The 19,457-nt window shown below is 34.1% G+C and overlaps 1 protein-coding gene across 1 annotated transcript in view; it reads right to left on the bottom strand.

The window, feature by feature from the left end:
- Me1 (malic enzyme 1) overlaps window positions 1–19,457 on the bottom strand; it is a 200,663-nt gene that overhangs the window by 146,222 nt on the left and 34,984 nt on the right. Inside the window, exons 2-3 of the mRNA XM_004860271.4 lie at window positions 18,122–18,255; window positions 16,313–16,462 (exon numbers count right to left, since the gene is read on the bottom strand). Of these exons, the coding sequence (XP_004860328.1) occupies window positions 16,313–16,462; window positions 18,122–18,255 (284 nt within the window). The remainder of the gene's footprint in view (window positions 1–16,312; window positions 16,463–18,121; window positions 18,256–19,457) is intronic.

Below are 19,457 nucleotides of genomic sequence, written 5' to 3'. Positions count from 1 at the left end.
GGGCCTAATGTAAAAAAGTATCAATTAGGGGTTGAATGGACAAGAGAGATTTAGCAGATAATTAAGTTGCAAAATTGACAAAGCTTAAAAGGAAAGAGAAGGAGGGAAATTGAATATCTCTGAGATGTTTGGTTTATGTGACAGGTGGATGTGCTATATTGTACCTTATAATGTTAGAAAACCTGGGGGACTGGAATGTTAGGATGAAGATGGGTAGTTATAAGTAGTCATGTGCCATATAAGAGTAGCTACGTAATTGTTGGAAATATGAGTAATAAACTTGTACTCTAAGCTAGAAATACTGAGTTGGAAGTTAAGGTTACAAGTGAGTAACAGAATATACAGAATTAAAAGAAAATAAGACTCAATACAAACAGAGAACACTGACATTTCAATGGGTGGAATCTATCACTGGATGTAGTTATACAGATTAAGGAAATATTTTACACTGAAGAGGGGAAATGTACAAGATTAGTTCATGAAAAAAAAATGTTGAGCCAGTGAATTCATAGGGGACATGAAAAGGAATACATGAGACAAGGAAGATGAGGCTACAGTGTTTACATTCTTATAACTACAGAGTGAGATGAGCCAAAAACACAGGAGTTAAACTCAGAGAAGGCCCAGCTGAGACTAAACTGTGCAAGCAGAATTACAGAGCTCTATCTCAACATGAATAATATTTTAATTTTAAAATAAATGGACAGAAATGAAATGAATAATATTTAGTCCCAGAGTAAAACATGGACTAGTTGGCTCTTCTGTAGGGGAAAGAAAGGGTTGGTTCAGGATGTTTGTGTCCAATGATTAAAAGACAGAACCATGAGAGACATGACTTGGATTATAAATAAAATGAACAATACCAAATCTGAAAGCTTGAGAAATTCTTATATACAGCAAACTTTCTTATCTCTAGCTCATGTATTTGGAGTAGGTGTCAACACACTAGGTGTTATATGTATCCTATCACCTTACCTACTTAGAGCCAACACTGTAGAACTAAACACTACACTTATTCCTGGGTGAACTATTTAATGCTATTGTCAATTGTGTTAGTTTACAGCCTTGCTTAATTTCCTTCTCCATATCCCACAAGGATTAAGTTTACTCAAAGCAATTGGGCCTGATGAAAGGGGAATCAAAAGTGTAACAAGCTTACTGGTCTTTCCACTCCATTCTAGCCTCTCCTTCTACCCTGTCCATATCTAAGCCACAGTAATCCTTTAAAACTTTAATTAGATGTATCATTCCCCTACCTCAAATAGCTCAATGGCTTTCCAAATAGATTAGAAATTACAATGAAACTCTACCATGACCCACAAGGCACTGCATGTGACTCGTGCCTACTTCAAACCTCATTTTGTGCCACGCACCCCATTTCTAGACCTTTTGAACATGCTACTTCCTCAGCCTCAAATGATTTTTTCTGTTTTCTACAGGCTGTCTTCTCATCTTTCAAGAGTCAGCTAAAATTTTATCTCCTCAGTCTTATCCCTAACTATACTGTGAAAAGAAATACCCTGTTAGTGTTTATTTCTGTCCTCCATTTCCTTTATAGCACAAACTGTACTCATGTATTTCCTTGATAACTTGAGTACTAACTGTAAATTTCATAAAGGCAAAAAAACTTTTCATTTACCTATAATCAATGCTTAATAGTTTTCAGTAAAAGAAAGGAGAGGAAATAATAATCACAGATAATCAGTAAAAAATTTTGAAGAAACGGCAGAGATGGGAAGAAAACAAAATGAATATTCTGGAAAAATTAAGTAGCAGATGTTACTTGACAATTTCTAAAACCAGGTGTAAATGTTAAATTGCTGTCATTAATACAATTAGCATTAGAAACTTACAAATGAAACCACAGTTGAGAAATATTCCTATGAAATATGTATTAGGATTATCCTTTTCTGGAAAGCAATATACAAAACTCTCTACTTATAAATACTCCAGCTTATAATTTTTATTAGCAAGCATAATATATCATTTTACTTTTGAAAATCAGAACACATATTAGTTTATAAGAAAAGGTGCAAGAAGCTACACAATAGAATGCAGCTTCTCTGAATAACTCAAACTCATAGGAAACACAATGCATGATATCACTCAACATTGCTCTTAGAGGATGTGATGGCTAATTTCATGTGTCAACTTGGCTAGAAAGAGTACCTGGACATTCTAGCTGTTTCTGTGAAAGTAATTTTTAGATGAGATCTACACTTAAGTAAGCAGAATTTGAATAAAGCAGATTATTCTCCATAATACTGATGCCAATCTGTTGAAGGCCTTCCCAAAAAAGACCTCCTGTGAAGAAGGGCTTCTTTCTGCCAACAGACTGAATTCAGTCTTCAACTTCAGCATCAACTCTTCCCAGCCAACCTACCCTGGCTCTTGCCAGCCTCTGAGATCACATGGGCAAATTCCTTAAAATAAATCTCTTTCCATTTCTCTATGTATGTACATACATGCACACACATACATTTGCGTGCTCACACACACATACACATACACAAACACACACACACTTGATTCTGTTTCTCTGAAAAACCCTAACACAGGATTAGAAGCTAGAAAATATGAGATCAAGTTTCAACTCTTACTCATAATACTTGGGTGATACTTTCTTTGGAATTATTTTCAGTTCACAAAATGAACCAATTTTTAAAAATCAACAACTACTAGACATTATTGATTCCATCTCCACATAAGTATTGTCTTCAAATAAATGTAAATTCAAAATGTGCATAGAATGATTTTATATAAGCACTTCTTCATTTACTAATTTTAAAGCTGGTATGAATACTCACTTAATTCAATATAAATAGATTGTCCTGATAAGCTCTATAAACTATTTTAATAGTCAAAAATATTGGAAAGAATCCTAAAGTAATGCTGACCTCATCGTACAGATGGCATTATTTGACAAATGTCAATAAAAATGAACTTCCTCACAAAGGGAAATAATAGGCTTACAAATTTTTAGCTTTTTAAACAAATTATCTAATTTTATAGTACAAAAGTATTATTTCACAAAGCAGTACTATTTCTTACATACATATAAAGTATGATAATTTATTATAAAGAGCATTCAGCCACCAGGCAATAATATTGACTAGGATTTATATTGTTAAATGAAAAATTTTTTTGCTTAGAAAACAATTGAAATTCAGTAACTTTTATGATTTAAGTAGACAATCATATAATATGGAATTGTATCAACTATTTTATAAATTTTATACAGTGACTATAAAATATAGAATAAAATGTAAAGTACTGAGTTAAAATTGACAATTATTATATCTTTAAATATTTAAATTTTATATTAAATATTATTTAGCTATATGAAATATTTTTAAAGATTCACAAAAAATTCTCTCATGACATTAAATATAGAAAACTGATAAAAATAAACCTATAAATTTTCAGCACCATACTTGGGAAGCATGAGGAAAATTCTGGAAAGGATAATAAAAGCAAAAGTCCCCCTTCAACTGCTGGTTTAGGTAGCAGGGGTCAGTGGTGGAGGGTAGTAGCATTGCCATATCCTAATAATTTCTGTATTAGCTAAACTGCAACTAAGTTAGGTAAAACATATAAAAATAAATGAGAGCTTAAAACCATGTACCCAAAAACCTAATGATCTGAAAAATCATACCAAAATAAAAAATTGGATCAAAAGGATATCATTGTTTCAAATGAAACAATATCAACATTAGACTTTTTATTCGTGCAAATTAAAGAAATGTTGAAACCAAAACTATAGCCAGAATATAACTGTGTAAAGTGAACAGGTGTCTGTGTAATAGTGTAGAAGCTAGAATAGCAATTTGATGACAAGAGTCATTAAGTTATTGAATTCTGTTTAAAATTATCTTATTTGAAGATCTGTTATTTTTAACAATTCTTCAAATTATGATAAAAATTGCAACTAAAAACTTTCTGAACTAGAAGGCATTGTTATTAGAACTGATGTGAATTAGTTGTACATTAGGAGATGTTTCAAGTCCCTGAACCTACTCATCTGTAAGCTACAATATTTCTATCTTTAAATGACCTCAATTCAACTAGTTTATAGTCACACCCAAAGCAAGCAGCTCATTTATACCAGGTATTCTCAATGATTATCCATACTCACTTGAATATTCCCAATAATGGAGGACAGGCAACCTACTCCACTATCAGTTAAATTATCAGAAAACCTTTGAAAGTTCATGTATCCCTATAACTTCCATCTAGTGACTTTAGTTCTACATTCTGAGGCTATACCATGCAAATATATACTTTCTTCTACCAGAAAATCTTTCAAATAATTAAAGACTTAATTCTCAAATCCTTTAGGCTAACCATCTCCAACTATGAGAGAGTTATTTCTTCTCTTTCTCATACAAGTTTTCAATAACACATTCTATGGGTTAGCTATGGTGACCTTCTCTGAATACATCCCAATCTGTCAGTGACCCTTCAAAAGAAGGCGTCCAAAACTAAATGCAATATTCTAGATGTGATCTGGATATGCAATACACTGCCTCTCTTTTTAATTTTTAATTTTTCATAATGAAAGTGAGATTTATGATTCTCCTTAAAAACAGATATTCTTCTTGAAGATGGGAAAATACTGATCAAATTTATATACTTTCATAATACCACCCAAAATTAAACTTGACTATTTTCTTAATTTTCCATATGCCATGTGCAAATGTAAATCAAATCACCTGGATGTACCACAATCACTGTAGTAAAGTTAATTTTGGATCCAAAAGTTAAATTTCTATTCAAGTTTTCCACATTTAAAGTCTTTAGATGAAGATGGAGGCTTAATGAACTGAACTGTTACTTTATATTTTTAAGAGATTTTTACAGTAAAAGATAAATTTCACTGCCTTGCTAAAAAGATTTATATCCCTATCCATAAATTTAGTCAACCCTTAGATCTTAATGTAAAAAACTGATGTTTGAATCATGTCTATATTTTTTCCATTCTCCAAATTTTTCCTAATTAAGGCAATCCTTAGGAAAGAAGATACCTTGATATTCTTAACTACTTTTGGGCACACACTGAATTTCCATTACTTAAGATACAGAATACTCTACCTCCTTCTACTCAGAGTAAGTCACACATATATATTTTCATAAATATAATATCCTGCTAAGAAAAAGTTAATTTTAATTAGTAATTCAAGAAATCATATCACATACATCTTCATAATCAGTGAATCAACTTTTTATAAATAATGATCTCTAAAATATCAACTGAGGTAACAATTAAGACTTGAAATAATCCAAACTTTGTGTTGTTTGGTATATATCTTTGAAAAAACATTGCACTGCCGGGGATTTGGCTCAGTGGTTTTGCCACCTGCTGTGTGAGCACAAGAACCTGAGTTCGATCCCCAGTACCCAACCCCCAAAAAAGTTGCACTACATAGTTCTTTTCCTCATACCTTAAAACAGGGTCAGTGCAAGTATTAAGCTTATTTCAAAGAAAATGAAATGAACCAAAGAATATTACAGAATAAAGTATAAATAAAATCAGTGGCTTATTACTGTATGCAAGTGGTGAAAATTTCACTAACATTTAACAATGTAATGATCACTCTTCTGAAAGCATTAAAAAGTTTTAATCAATTATTTGATTTTTAAGAGATTTTTTAGGGATGTAAACAATTACCACACAGTAAAAACTAAAATCTCCAGACTAAACTAGAGATGTAGGCTAAAAATATTCTGCACTTCTAAAATAATCTCCTTAGTATATCTAACAATGTTTAAAGTAAGTTAAGAAAGCCAGACCCAGCTAAGAATAGTCCTGGCTCATCTGGGCAGCTCTGGTATTCATGACTACATAAAGGTAGTCTTTGTCCCAGGAACTCCCATTCTGGTTCCTTTAAAAAAGGGCAGCTCCACAAACTTCTGAGTGTGACATGACGTAAGAGAATCCATTCCTACCTATTACCTTCTGGGTACTAGATCATTTTAATAGTCCAATGACAAATAGAATAGCATTAATTATTGAAAGTGTGTGCAACAGACTGAATGTTTACATATCCCCAAAATTTGTATGTTGAAATCTTAATCCCCACTGTAATGGTATTAAGAGGTGTGGCCTTTGGGAGGTGATTATGTTCTGAAGGATAGAGCCCACAAGAAGGGATAAAGTCCTCATGTAAAATGGAACCCAGAGAGCTCTCTACTTTCTGCCATGTGAGGATACAAGAAGTCAGTAGCCTGCATCCCAGAATAGAGCCTTTAACCAGAACCCAACCATGCTGCCATCTTGATCTTAACACTTCCCAGCCTCCAGGAATATGAGAAATAAATTTGTATTGGTGAGAAGGTACCTAGTTTATGGCAGTTTGTTCTAACGCCTAAATTGACAAAGACAATGGCACAGCATTGTTTCAAGTGTTAAACATTTAATAGGCAGTTATTAAAACCAGCTACCTTGCCAAGCACCTGCCTTGCAAGTGCAAGGCCCTGAGTTTGATCCCCAGTAACAAAAAAAAAGAAAATGACTTAAAACTGGCTACCAGAGGCCTGTGATGATATAGCTCAGTGGTAGGATTCTTGCCTAGCATGAGGAAAGCCATGGGTTCAATTGCCAGCACTGTGAAAAGAACCAACTGGCTATGAAACCATGTTTCTTTGTCATAAGCAACTCAAGCTTACTTCATTTATAATCAGTTACTGAGTTACTAGCTCTAACTCAATCAAGCAAAATTAACAGCATGTGAGGAACTCAGGCTTAAAACTAGACAAAGTTTATAAAAAACGAACAAGATGGAAGCTTCTATTTTATTAACCATTCATTTGATAGTTATTAAACTATATTCTGAAATACATAGTGAGAATAGTTTGGTTAAAGAAGTACTGTATTAGCTTCAGGAAGGTTTCTTTCTACATTATTCCTTTTAAGCTTCTTTTCTTGCTACTGTTTCATAAACCAAGTATCAGTTAAAACTGACACCTTCATTTTGTTAGAATACAATGTTTCCAAACATCTGTATAAACTGTACATTTTTATAAGTAAATAATATTTAGACTCTCATAAAATCCATGAATCTCCATTTCTAATCTTGGACATGATGTTTTCTATATTATAGATATACTTTCTCCTGTGAAATTAAGAAAGTTTAGTCCTCACAATTTAAATAATGAATACTTCAAATCACTTTTTGGAATTCTGAAGGAAATAAGTGTAGGAAAACACAATTTTAATATTTTGTGGTGGTTCAACTTCAGAGTTTTTTTGTATGCACTTAAGAATTTACTGGGTCAGGAATATAACTCAGTGGTAGAGTGCTTTCCTAGCATGCTTGAGGCCCTGGATTCAATCTCCAGTAACACCACCACCAAAAAAGTTTCCTAGGAAAAAATAAAGCAGAAAAAAAAATTCCTGCTGACTGATTCTCTTTAACAATGAGTCTTGTTCATAATTTCACCACTGTCAAAATCAAAATGGATACCATCTGTGTAGCAAATATAATGGGCAAGTTAAAAATATTAGGACCCTTAATTGCATTATCCAGTAAGTTCCAGGACCATCATTTAACTAACTACTACACTCTTCCACTTCAATTTTCAGAGACATTTAAAACTCAATATGTCTCCAAATGAACTTTCTATCTCTCTTACCAACATACTTCACTATTCTGAAATTGGAACCTGGGAGTTGTAATACCAGTAACAATAACCACCATTTAGGAAAAGCTACTTTGTGCCAAGTATTGTGTCTGGTATATTATCTGTATTAAACTTAATCCTTATCCTTCAAAGAACTTGCAAAATATGCATTACTCAGAAAAACTCTTGATACAAAGAATCATTTAGGGCCAGGGATTTAGCCTAGTGGTTCTGGCACCTGCCTCACAAGCACAAGGTCCCAAGTTTGATCCCCGGTACAAAAAAAAAAGAATCATTTAATTCTGATTTCCTCCAATTAATTTGAGCACTGAATACTAATTTCATTTTAACTTCCAGTGAACCAAAAGTACTAGTCTGATCAGAATCTAGAGATACTTGTTTTTTAAAATAAATGGTATCAACAGTCATATTAGCTCAACCTTTTGCCAAAATCAAATCAGTTCCCTTTACAAGGATGAGTAGCTAAAATGAGTATAACATGAGTATCAAGAATATGAATGATTTTAAATGAGTATAATAGATAGTAACTATTAGGTTTCTACATCTGTGCCACTGCAAACAACATACACTAATTGAGCATCAACCAAGCACTACATTTAATAACATGAGAAATACAAGAAAAATTTATAAAATATGATCCTTTCTCTCTAGTAGCCTACAATCTAGTTGGTACTATATGAATAGTAAGATATTAACAAAAGAAATGAAGCACTTTGACAGAATATTAGAAACATCATGAGTAGGAATAAGTTTACCAAACACATAGCATAATAATAGGTAGCACATGAGAACACAGAAGAGGAGATGATTCTTGAAAAATCCAGCAGAAAAAAATATAGTAGGTAGAAATATTTCCAAAGAAATTATGTACATCTATTTTAACTGTCCTTTACATATACCTGTATTATTAATTTGCATGCAACACTTTTCAAAGGTACGAACAACTCAAGTAACATGGGGAGATCAGCATTCCATAAAAAACAAAAAGAACTATCTGTAGTATCCAAAAAAACACACCTCTTTGTATAACTTCACAGTTAGGTGTGTTATCCCAAGAAGTTTGTATTACCCAAAACTGAAAATTGTACAAAACATTAAAATGCTCACAAACCTACTGACAACATATTAAACAGAGAAAAACTGAAAGATTTCCCTCCAAAATCAGGAACAAAACAAAGATGTCCATTATCACCACTCCTGTTTCAAAGTACTCAAAACTTTAGCCAGAGCAATCCAGCAAGAAAAAGAAATAAAAAGGATATATATAGGAAAGGAAGCCAGATTATCATTATTTGCAGATGACATGATCTTTACATATAAGACCCCAAAAATTCTATCAAGACCACTAGAATAATCAAATTCAGCAATGTATCAAGATGAAAAATCAACAAAAAGCAATAGCATTCCTGTGTACCAATGAATTCACTCATAAAGAATTAGGAAAACAGTATTATTCTTAATCGGATCAAGAAAAAATTAAACACTAAGGAATTAACCTAACCAAGGAAGTGAAAGACCTCTACAATGAAAAACTACAGTACTCTGAAAAAAAAGGTCAAAGAAGATATCTGAAAATATAAAGATATCCCCTATTCCTGGGCAGGGAAAACCAGTATCATCAAAATGGTCATACTCCTAAAATTGAGATATAGATTTACTGCAATCCCAGTCAAAATACCAACAGCAATCCTCACAGAGCTAGAAAAAACCAACTTACAAGTCAAATGGAACTAAAAGAGACCCAGAATAGCAAGAGCAATCCTAGGCAACAAAATCAAAGCAGGAGGCATTACTTTCCCAGATTTCAAGTTATATTAATAGGGAAAAGTTTTAAATAACTTAGTGGATTGAATATTAAGGTAGCTGTAGAAGCAAAATAAGTAATGTGTTCCTTTAAGATTTGCTTTTCCCATAACTCTTGTTGTTTAAGGTGCCAGTTATCTGACTCTTTAACCAGTAACTTCATTAAACTAATAAAGTTGCAATGGCTGGGTGAATTTACAATGTATGTGTGCCTATCTTGTGTCTGTGACTTGTAAACAGGAACTGGAATTGTATTTACACATCAAAGACCACTAGTGATGAGATAATGGCTAAAAAGGATATAAAAAGGAAATGCTGAACAAGGGGTGAGCAGATACTAACCAGACCTGTTTCTGGCAGTCCCGCCCACTTGCAAGTAGAACTTTGATTATTTTACCCAAATTCTGTGTCTCCGTGTCTTTCTTTCAGAGATTTCTAGAACAATATTACAAAGTTGGAGTGATAAAAACATCATGGTGCTAGCTCAAAAAACAGACATCTGGATACATGGAACAGAACAGACTATGCAGAAACAACCCCAGGCACATTCAGTTACCCAGTTACCTGATCTACGACCAAGGGGCCAAAAATGTACACTGGAGAAAAGATAGCCTCTTTAACAAATGGTGGTAAAAATACTAGTGATACACATGCAGAAGACTGAATCTAGACTCGTACTCTCAACATGTAATGAACATTTTTAAAATCAAAATGGATCAAATACCTAAATATTGAAATGGAAACAATTTGCTAGAAGGTAAAACTCTTGAAGATATAGGTGTAGGTAAGGCCTTGTTGAAAAGAACTTAAATTACATAGGAAATATTATCAAGAATCAACAAATGGGATCATATCAAATTAAAAAGCATCTGGACAGCAAAGGAAAATAACAACAGAGCAAAGAGACAATCTACAGAATGGGAAAAAAATTTCTCAGTTACATCTTGAACAAATGACTAATATTTAAAATATATAAAGATGTAAAAAACATTAGACCCTCAAAATAAAAGACCCAATAAAAAAGTGGCCAACTGAAATGAGATACTTCTCAGAAGAAGAAGTACAAATGGCCAATAAGTACATGAAAAAAATGTTCAACATCATTGACCATTAGAGAACTGCAAATGGAAAACTACACTGAGATTCTATCTTATTCCAGAAATCAAATAATAACAAATGCTGGTGAGACTGCAGAAAAAAAGGAACCCTTCTCCACTGCTGCAAAATGTAACTAGTACCACTGTGGAAATCAGCAAACAGCTACAACTAAAAATTCCATTTGACCCAGATAGTTTCCTTCTAGGTATCTTCTCCAACGAGTTAAACTCATTATATTACAGTGATACATGCATACCGATGTTTATAGGAGCACAACTCATATTAGCTCAAACTTGGAAGTGGCCTACATTTATATCAACAGATGAATGGATAAATAAAATGTGGGATATGTACACAATGGAATACTACTCTGCCATAAAGAAAGATAAACATGAATCATTTGTAGGAAAATGGATGCACTGAGACCAAAATGTTAAGCTAAATAAATTAGACATACAAGCTTAAATATCACGATTTCTCTTATATGAGAAACCCAAAGTATCAATGGATTAAAGAATGAAACAAAAGATAGATAATAGGAAACAGGGAGATAGATCTTTTGTAAAAGGGAAAGGGACCAAGAGATACAGGGAGAGGGGCCGGGGATTTAGCTCAGTGGTTCCACCCCCTGCCTCGCAAGCACAAGGTCCTGAGTTCAATCCCCGGTACCAAAAAAAAAAGAGAGAGAGAGAGAGATAGGGAGTTGCAGTGTTATGGCTTGTGTCTGATGTTCCCCCAAAGCCTCATGGGTCATAGATGGGGCTTTTTCAGAGGTGGCTGGATCTAGAGTGTGTGACATTGGAATTGATTCATGGTGCAATGTAGGATCAAGGACACCAGAATTAAGGGTGTAAGTCCTACCTTTCCTACGTAGCCTGGATAACACATCAAGGATAGAAGAGCCATGGTTGTCCTTTGTTGCTTTGCTGCCTTCTGCTCACCATGAACTGTTTCTCCTCTGCAATGCCTGTCTGCCGTGTCACCCTGCATTAGAGCCAGCCCATTATGGACAAAAACTTCTACAAACTATGAGCTAAATAAATCTTTCTTCCTTCAACTTTGGGTGTCAGTTATTTTGTCTCAGTAACTAGAAAGTAGTTACAACAGGAAGGGAGGGATAGGAAGGGAAGGGAAAATACAAAGTATTAAGATATGTTATATACATATACCAATTCCCAGTAAAGAATGCAAAGTTGATACTAATTCATATTAAGATGTAGGGCCAGGGATTTAGCTCAGTGGTTTCGCCAGCTGCTGCACAAGCGCAAGGACCCGAGTTCGATCCCCTGTCCCAAAAAAACAAAAAAGATGTATATGAATATGATAAAAAGATATACCTGTTTGCACTGTTTGCAGTACTTGAAGCACATTACCCCTTATCTTTCGCTCATCACCTTCCTAAGTACTACCACCAAATTCACACAAAATAAACGTAAGTGGTATACTCCTCCTATTCACTTTCTGGGTATGTTAAATTACCTGCTATAGCAGTAGAAAGTTTAATAGACAAGTGTAAATTGTGGATTAAAAGCAAAAATAGTCAATACTACAGTTGAATGTAGTTTATCCCCAAGGGTTCATATGTTGGAGGCCTGGTCCTCCATCTGGAAGTGTAGAGGTGGTGGGACCTTTAAGAAGTAGAGTTTGCAGAAGGTCCTTGGGTCACTTGGGAGCACTGTCCTTGAAAAGAAGTTCTTATAAAAGCCTGAGCCTGAACTCTACCTTTGTACCTCCACAGGTATGAGCTAAATAAATCTATTTTCTTTATAATACTACTCAGCCTCAGATATTTCATTATAATAAAAAGGGATAAAATAATGCATGCTAACTGATGCCTAAAGGATTTGTATCACTCAAACACATTTACAATTCCCTTTCTAATTTAATAGTGTCTATATTTATCTTACACAATATTTCAAATAGTTTTAAGATAAATAATTGTGAGCCCATGAGAATTACTCTACTGAAAAACTTCTAAATCATCAAAAGTTAGACAGAATATACACATTAAGAAGCATATTCTGCCATACAGAATAGATTATACAGAAACCATTTTAGAAACTTTTACTTTCTTTGTTGGTAAATATTCCTTTAAATTTCAAATGTTGTGGAAAATTTCAAAGAACTGTACAATAAATACCTCCACCTACATTCAACATTTGTGGGTATTTTGCTAGAATGCTCTCCTATATCCTTCCCTATCTTTTCTTTTCTCCTTGTACAACTATCTGTCTTTTTTTTGTATTAAATTCTTTTATTGGTACATTGTAGGTATACAACACAATTACATTTCTCATTGGGAATTGTACCTTTACATAATGCATCTTGGTTCTTATTTTTTCCCCATTCCTAGCCCTCCCTTCACGCCCTCCACCCTTCCCTATTTACAAAGACTTTATTTCCATTTTTTCCATTTCTCATCATTTTTTCCTTTCCTTTCTTTCCTTTTCCCTGCCCCTCCCACTACCCCTACCCCTTTGCACCTTTTCTTCCTATTTTACATTATTGATTATTCATTCTAATCATTGGTACATTTTAGGTATACAATATAATGACAATCATCATTGGAAATTTGCACCTTTACATAGTCTCTCTTGGTTCTTATTTTTCACCCTTGCCCAGCCCTCGCTTCAACCCCTCCAGTCCTCCCTATTTACAAAGATTTTGTTCCCATTTTTCCATTTTCTCATATTAATCCCATTCCCTTCTATCCTTTCCCCTAGCCCTCCCACTTCCTTCCCCTTTGCCCCTTTTCTTCCTATTTCACATTACCTATTATACATTTAGTCCTTATTTACACTTTCAGTTTCTCACACCAGAGAAACTATTTGGTATTTACACATCTGTGTCCTATTTATTTCACTTAAGAGTATCACCTCAATGTGCATCCAGTTAGCTATAAATGTCTCTAATTTCTCATTTTTTATGGCTGAGTAGTACTCCATTTTATTAAAAAACCACATTTTCTTGATCCAGTCTCCAGTTGATGGGCATTTGGGCTGTTTCCAAGTTTTAGCTATTACAAACTGTGCTGCTATGAACATGGGTGCACATATATCACTGTGGTATGATTCTTTTAATTCTTTGGGGAAGATCCCCAGCAGTGGAATAGTGGGGTCAAATGGGACTTCCAGTCCTAGTTCTTTGAAGTATCTCCATACTGATTTCCACAGTGCTTGCACCAGTCTACACTCCCACCAGCAGTGGAGCAGGGTTCCTCTTTCCCCACAGCCCCGCCAGCATTTGTTATTGGTCGAATTCATGATAGCAGCCATTCTTTCTGGAGTGAAGTGGAATCTCAGCATTGTTTTCATTTGCATCTCTCGAGTGACCAGTGATGTTGAACATTTTTTCATGTATTTATTTGCTATTTCTACTTCTTTGTCTGAGAAATGTCTGTTCATTTCAGATGCCCATTTTTGGATTGGGTCTTTAAATTTGGGAGGTCTGATCTTTTTAAGTTCTTTATAGATTCGAGATAGTAGACCTCTGTCTGAGGAAGAGCAGGTGAAGATTTTTTCCCACATTGTGGGTTGTCTCTTCACACTGCTGGTGGTTTCTCTTGCTGTGCAGAAGCTTTTTAATAAGAAGAGATCCCATTTGTTGATTGTTTGTGCTAACAACTATCTGTCTTATTTATTAAATACTTCATTGGTGAGAAAGCCCCCATAATCAAATATTTTGATATTTCTACAGAAAAACAATACTAAGAAAGATAAAAACTGTAGTCTTATAAACTCAACTCAGGTATGCAACTAAATGAGTACAGAATAGTACATTAAAAGGATCATTCACCATGATCATGTGGGACTTATCCCTGGGATGCCAGAATGGTTCAATATATGCAAATCAATACATGTGATACACGACATAACAAAATTAAAGACAAAAATTATATGATCATATCAATAGATACAGGAAAGCACGACAAGATTCAACATTCTTTCATGATTAAAACCTTTCAACAAATTATTGAAGGACTCTATCTCAGCACAATAAAGACCATATATTACATTCCACAGCTAGCATTAGATATACTAACATCTTTAGAAAACCATAAAGATGATACCAGAAGCTGTAGTAACTGATAAGCAATTCAGGAAAGCTGCAGGATACAAACACAATATACAGAAACCAGTAGCATTTCTATACACTAACGATGAACTATCCAAAAAAGAAATCAAGAAAGCAATTTCATTAACATTTAACTACAACAATAAATAAAATTCTTAGGTAACCAAGGAAGTGAAAGCACATTACAAATATACTGGAAAAACTCCATGACATTGGTCTGGGCAATAATGTTTTTTTTTTTACTTTAAAGGCAAAGAAAGAAAAAAAGAAAAAAAAAGAAAGATAATTGGAATAAAAGTAAACTAAAACCTTTGCACTATATAGGAAAAAAATCAAAGGAGAAAAGAGAGACTTCTGGGACAGGAGAAAAAGTTTCACAAACTGTACATTGGATAAGGGGTTAATGGAAAATAAATAGAGTTCAAACAACTTGATAAGCAAAAAAACAACCAGATTGCAAAATAGGCAAACACTTGAATATATTTTTCTCAAAAGAGCTACAAGTGGCAAAAGGGTATATTAAAAAATGTTCAACATCACTAACCATCAAAGAAATGTAAATTAAAATCACCATGAGATGTCATTTCACACCTGTTAGAATGTCTATTATCAAAACAATGAAAAGTGTTACAGGAGGATGTGGATAAAAGGAACCCATACATATTGTACAACCATGAAGAAAGATAGTATAGAGGTTTATTCAGAAAGTTAAAAATAGAACTACCTTTTTAAAAGTAGGTATATCTTAGTACGTACATATATCTTGATCATTTTTATCTCCTCCCTAGCTCAGCCTCTTCTTTTCCCATTCTCCCCCTGATCTGCTTCCCTATCTCCAAAAAGTCTATCTCCCCATTTCCAATTAGTCTCCTTTATTTTACTCATTGTTTTATTTACATTTTAGGTTTTTCATATAAGAGAAACCATGCAATATTTAACTTTGTGTTCAATTCATCCATTTCCCACAAATTTAAAACTACTACTTAATCTAGCAATCCCACAACTGGCATATATTCAAAGGAAATGAAATCAGTAAATCAGAAATACATACATACTTATGTTCATTGCAGCACTGTTCACAACACCTGAGGTAGTTAACATAAACATCTATCAACAGATGAATGAAGAAAATGTAGTATACATACACAATACATGCACAGTACTATTCAGCCTTAAAAATGCAGAAAATTCTGTAATTTATGACAAGATGGCTGAACCTGAAGAGTATCATATTAAATAAAACATGCCAGACACAGACGTATAGCTCTCACCATATGACTATGTGGAATATAAAAAGAGTCAATCTCACAGGAGAGTAGGATGGTAGTTACCATGACTGGGGATGGGGAGTAGGGGTGTAACATTAGGGAGAGGTTCGTCAAAAAATACAAAATTTCAGATAGGAGGAATGAATTCAAGAGATTTACTATAAAGAGTGAGACTAGAGTTAATGACAATGTATCTACCTGAAATTGCTATGCAGTTAAGATTTCAGTGTTCTCACCATAAATACTATTACCTTGATTTACATTTCACAATGCAAACATGTTCAAAACACCATGCTGTACACCATAACTATATGCAATTTTTGTCAATTAAAACATAAATAATAAAAATAATTTTTAATTACTGCAAAAATCTGACCAAAAATGTAAGTAAAATATATAAGTTGTATTTAAAATAAAACTTTACATACCTTGGCTTCCGAAACACTAAACTATATTGTTGGCAAGCGAGACCCACAGTAGGAGTGTAAACAACAGGCATGAATTTTTCAACATCAGACATTAGTACTCTATAAAAGAGCTTTTCATTTCTATCTTGAAGATCCATTAAGAGAAGATATCTGTGGAAATTAGGCATAATTAGATCTATGTCTAACACTCATGAAATAGTTGCTTAGAAATTTAAACATTTTTCAATCAACTATAAAGTATTTTTAAATCACAGGAAAAATCTAAACATAAAAGAATTTAGAAATATTCTTAAACACCTCAAAGAATGAAGAACCATACACATGACTACTATCATTTGAACATTAAAGTAATTGTTTAAATAACACCATCTTATTCAATACTTGAAGAGACTTAATCCCTATTTTAAAATAACAGGTGAAAATACCACTAAAGATTTAGTTTAATCATTAAGTAATTAAATAGAAAGGCTTAATCTTTTAACTTGCAGTACTGAATAGTCAAGGTGAATGACAAGCAGGAAATGTGTAAGGAAAGGTAACACTCACATTAAAAATAATTTAAGGTGGGCTGGGGATTTAGCTCAGTGGTTTCGCCACCTGCTGCACAAGCGCAAGGACCTGAGTTCAATCCCCGGTACCAAAAAAAAAAATAAATAATAATAATAATAATAATTTAAGGTACACCTGGGGTGTAGCTCAGTGGTAGACCACCTGCCTAGCATGTGTGAGGCCCTGGGTTCAATATCCAGTGCCAAAAAATAATAATAATTAAGGTAGGCAAGCTGAAAGGACTTTTCATACTATCAGTATCTACTGGGCTTTTTATCAAGAGGCAGTTCTGACCCAGAGGTATCTTTTTAAACATAAACCTTTTCATGTTACCTGTAACCTTCAATAGCTTATTGAATAAAACTGCTTAGTACAACAAAAAGAATCTTGCAACACTCTACTCAACAACTTCACCAGTATTTTGGGATTGATTTTCTATTATGGCTTAGATATGATTTGAGTGTGTCTTCAAAGAGTTCATGTACTAGAAGTGTGATCTCCAGTAGGGCAATGTGAAAGGTGGTAGAACCTTTAAGGGAGGGGGCACAGTGAAGGGTAGTTAGGTCACTGGGGGAACTGTCCTTGGATTAATGTAGTTCTCATGTGATCCAGGTTAGTTTCCTCAAAACTAAATTGTTACAAAACAAACAATTTTAAAAGACTGAGCTGGGTGTAGCAGCACATATATATAATCTTGCTTTCTGGGTGGTGAGGTGGGAGATTCATAAAATCGAGCCCATTCTAGACACCTTAGTAATTTAGCAAGATCTTGTCTCAAAATTTTAAAATTTTACATTTTAAACATTTAAAAGGGATGAGATATAGTTCAGTGCAAAGGGCCCGGGTTCAATTCCCAGTACATACATACATACATACATACATACATACATACACACACACATACATACTTAGACAAGATTGGCCCTTCCCTCCTCTCTTGCTTTCCTGCCTTATGATCTCTCCTTCTCACCTGTGCTTCTGTCATGATACCATCTGCCATGTTGTATCATACACTATGTGGCTTTCACTAGAGGCCAAACAGATGAGGCTGCTGGATCTTGGCCTTTCAGTCTTCAAAACTGTTGTCCAAATAAAACTCTTTGCTTTATGAAGTTTCCCACTTTAGGTATTTTGTTACAGCAACAAAAATACACTAATATATTTTCATTCCCTACAAGAGTTGAAACTTTCTCTGACAACAAAAGAAAACTTGACAGTTGCTTAAGAGAAATATAAAAATTACATTCAGGAATGTATTACCTGTCAAAGTCAGAGTTCAGACGTTCAAAATTTTTAAGTACTCTAAGGACCTGAAGGTCCTGACTGATGAAGCTAGGTGGTAACAATCCATGAATGTTCAATTGCTGTCTTTCTTCCAGAGTAAAAGCCAAGTCCTATGGAGAAAAAAAATTATTTTAAGGGGGATTAAAAAAGCACATATACAAAAATAAAGCCCAGCAGGGATACAGAATTATCAAAAGATCTGGCATCACTCTAAGCATTGCCATGCAACTGCAAATAAACCATGTAAGTTCTCTACACCTCAGTTTCTTTACCTACAAAAATTAGAATACTGTAATCAGAGCTGCAACGTTCATATTAGGATGAGAATCCATGGGAGGAAACTACTTGAAGACACAAATGAAAGAAGATATAACTATCATTAATGTACAAATATAAAAATGAATAGTAGTTATTATAAGAAATTTTTAAGTTATGAACATCAGTAGATTAGCTGATACTTGCTATGCCTCCACCTCTAAAATAGGTCAGGAAGGGCCAGGGATTTAGCTCAGTGTTTCTGTTGCCTGCTAAGCAAGCACAAAGACCCGAGTTTGAACCCTGGTACCAAAAAAACAAAAACAAAAACAAATAAAATAGGTCAGGAAATGCCTTATATGATTCTAAGGTACCTGTTTCAACACTTTTCTCTCTCAAGTTATTTCCTTCTATTCTTATCCACTTCTTGCTACACAAAACTTGTCCCCAATTCCTGAACACAACACATCCTTTTATTCTTCTATGACATCACGGTGAAAAATATCTCTTCAAATCTTATCTCAAATGCTTCCTTCTTTAATAAGCTGTACATCCATTACAGCCCTATTATTATGCCTATGTTTATATGAACACATAATAACAAACTCTGGAGCTCAAAAACAAGCACATAAAATAGAAATGATGGGTTAATACAAAAACTAGATTGGACCTAAGATATTTGCTTCTTTCCAAGAAGGAAAGGCAAGGAATCCTTTGTAGTCATTAATGGGAGATAAAGATCTGGTAGATTGGGAGAAAGAGTTTTTCTAGAGAGGAATGCCACTGGAGATACTGAAACCCAAGAGGTTTCCCTGATTAGCCTGTACTGCTATATCTTTGGTCCAGGATAAGGACTGACATGATATGACACTTACTATAATCATCTAGATGTCTGTGTCCTCCCAAAATTGACATGCAGAAATCCTTGCCCCCTCTTGGGAGATGAGGTCATGAGTGCTCTGTCCAATGAACAGGATTAGCGTCCTTACAAAAGAAACACTAGAGAGTTTGTTTTATAAGGATGCCATGGGAGGACACAGAAGACAGACGTCTATGA

The sequence above is a fragment of the Heterocephalus glaber genome, unplaced genomic scaffold (assembly GCF_053883595.1).
Source record: "Heterocephalus glaber isolate CG9 unplaced genomic scaffold, H.glaber_assembly_v1.0 deba00001523, whole genome shotgun sequence".
NCBI classification, from domain to species: domain Eukaryota; kingdom Metazoa; phylum Chordata; class Mammalia; order Rodentia; family Bathyergidae; genus Heterocephalus; species Heterocephalus glaber.
Note: the sequence above shows the minus strand (reverse complement) of the source record. Positions and strands in the feature narration are given on the sequence as shown.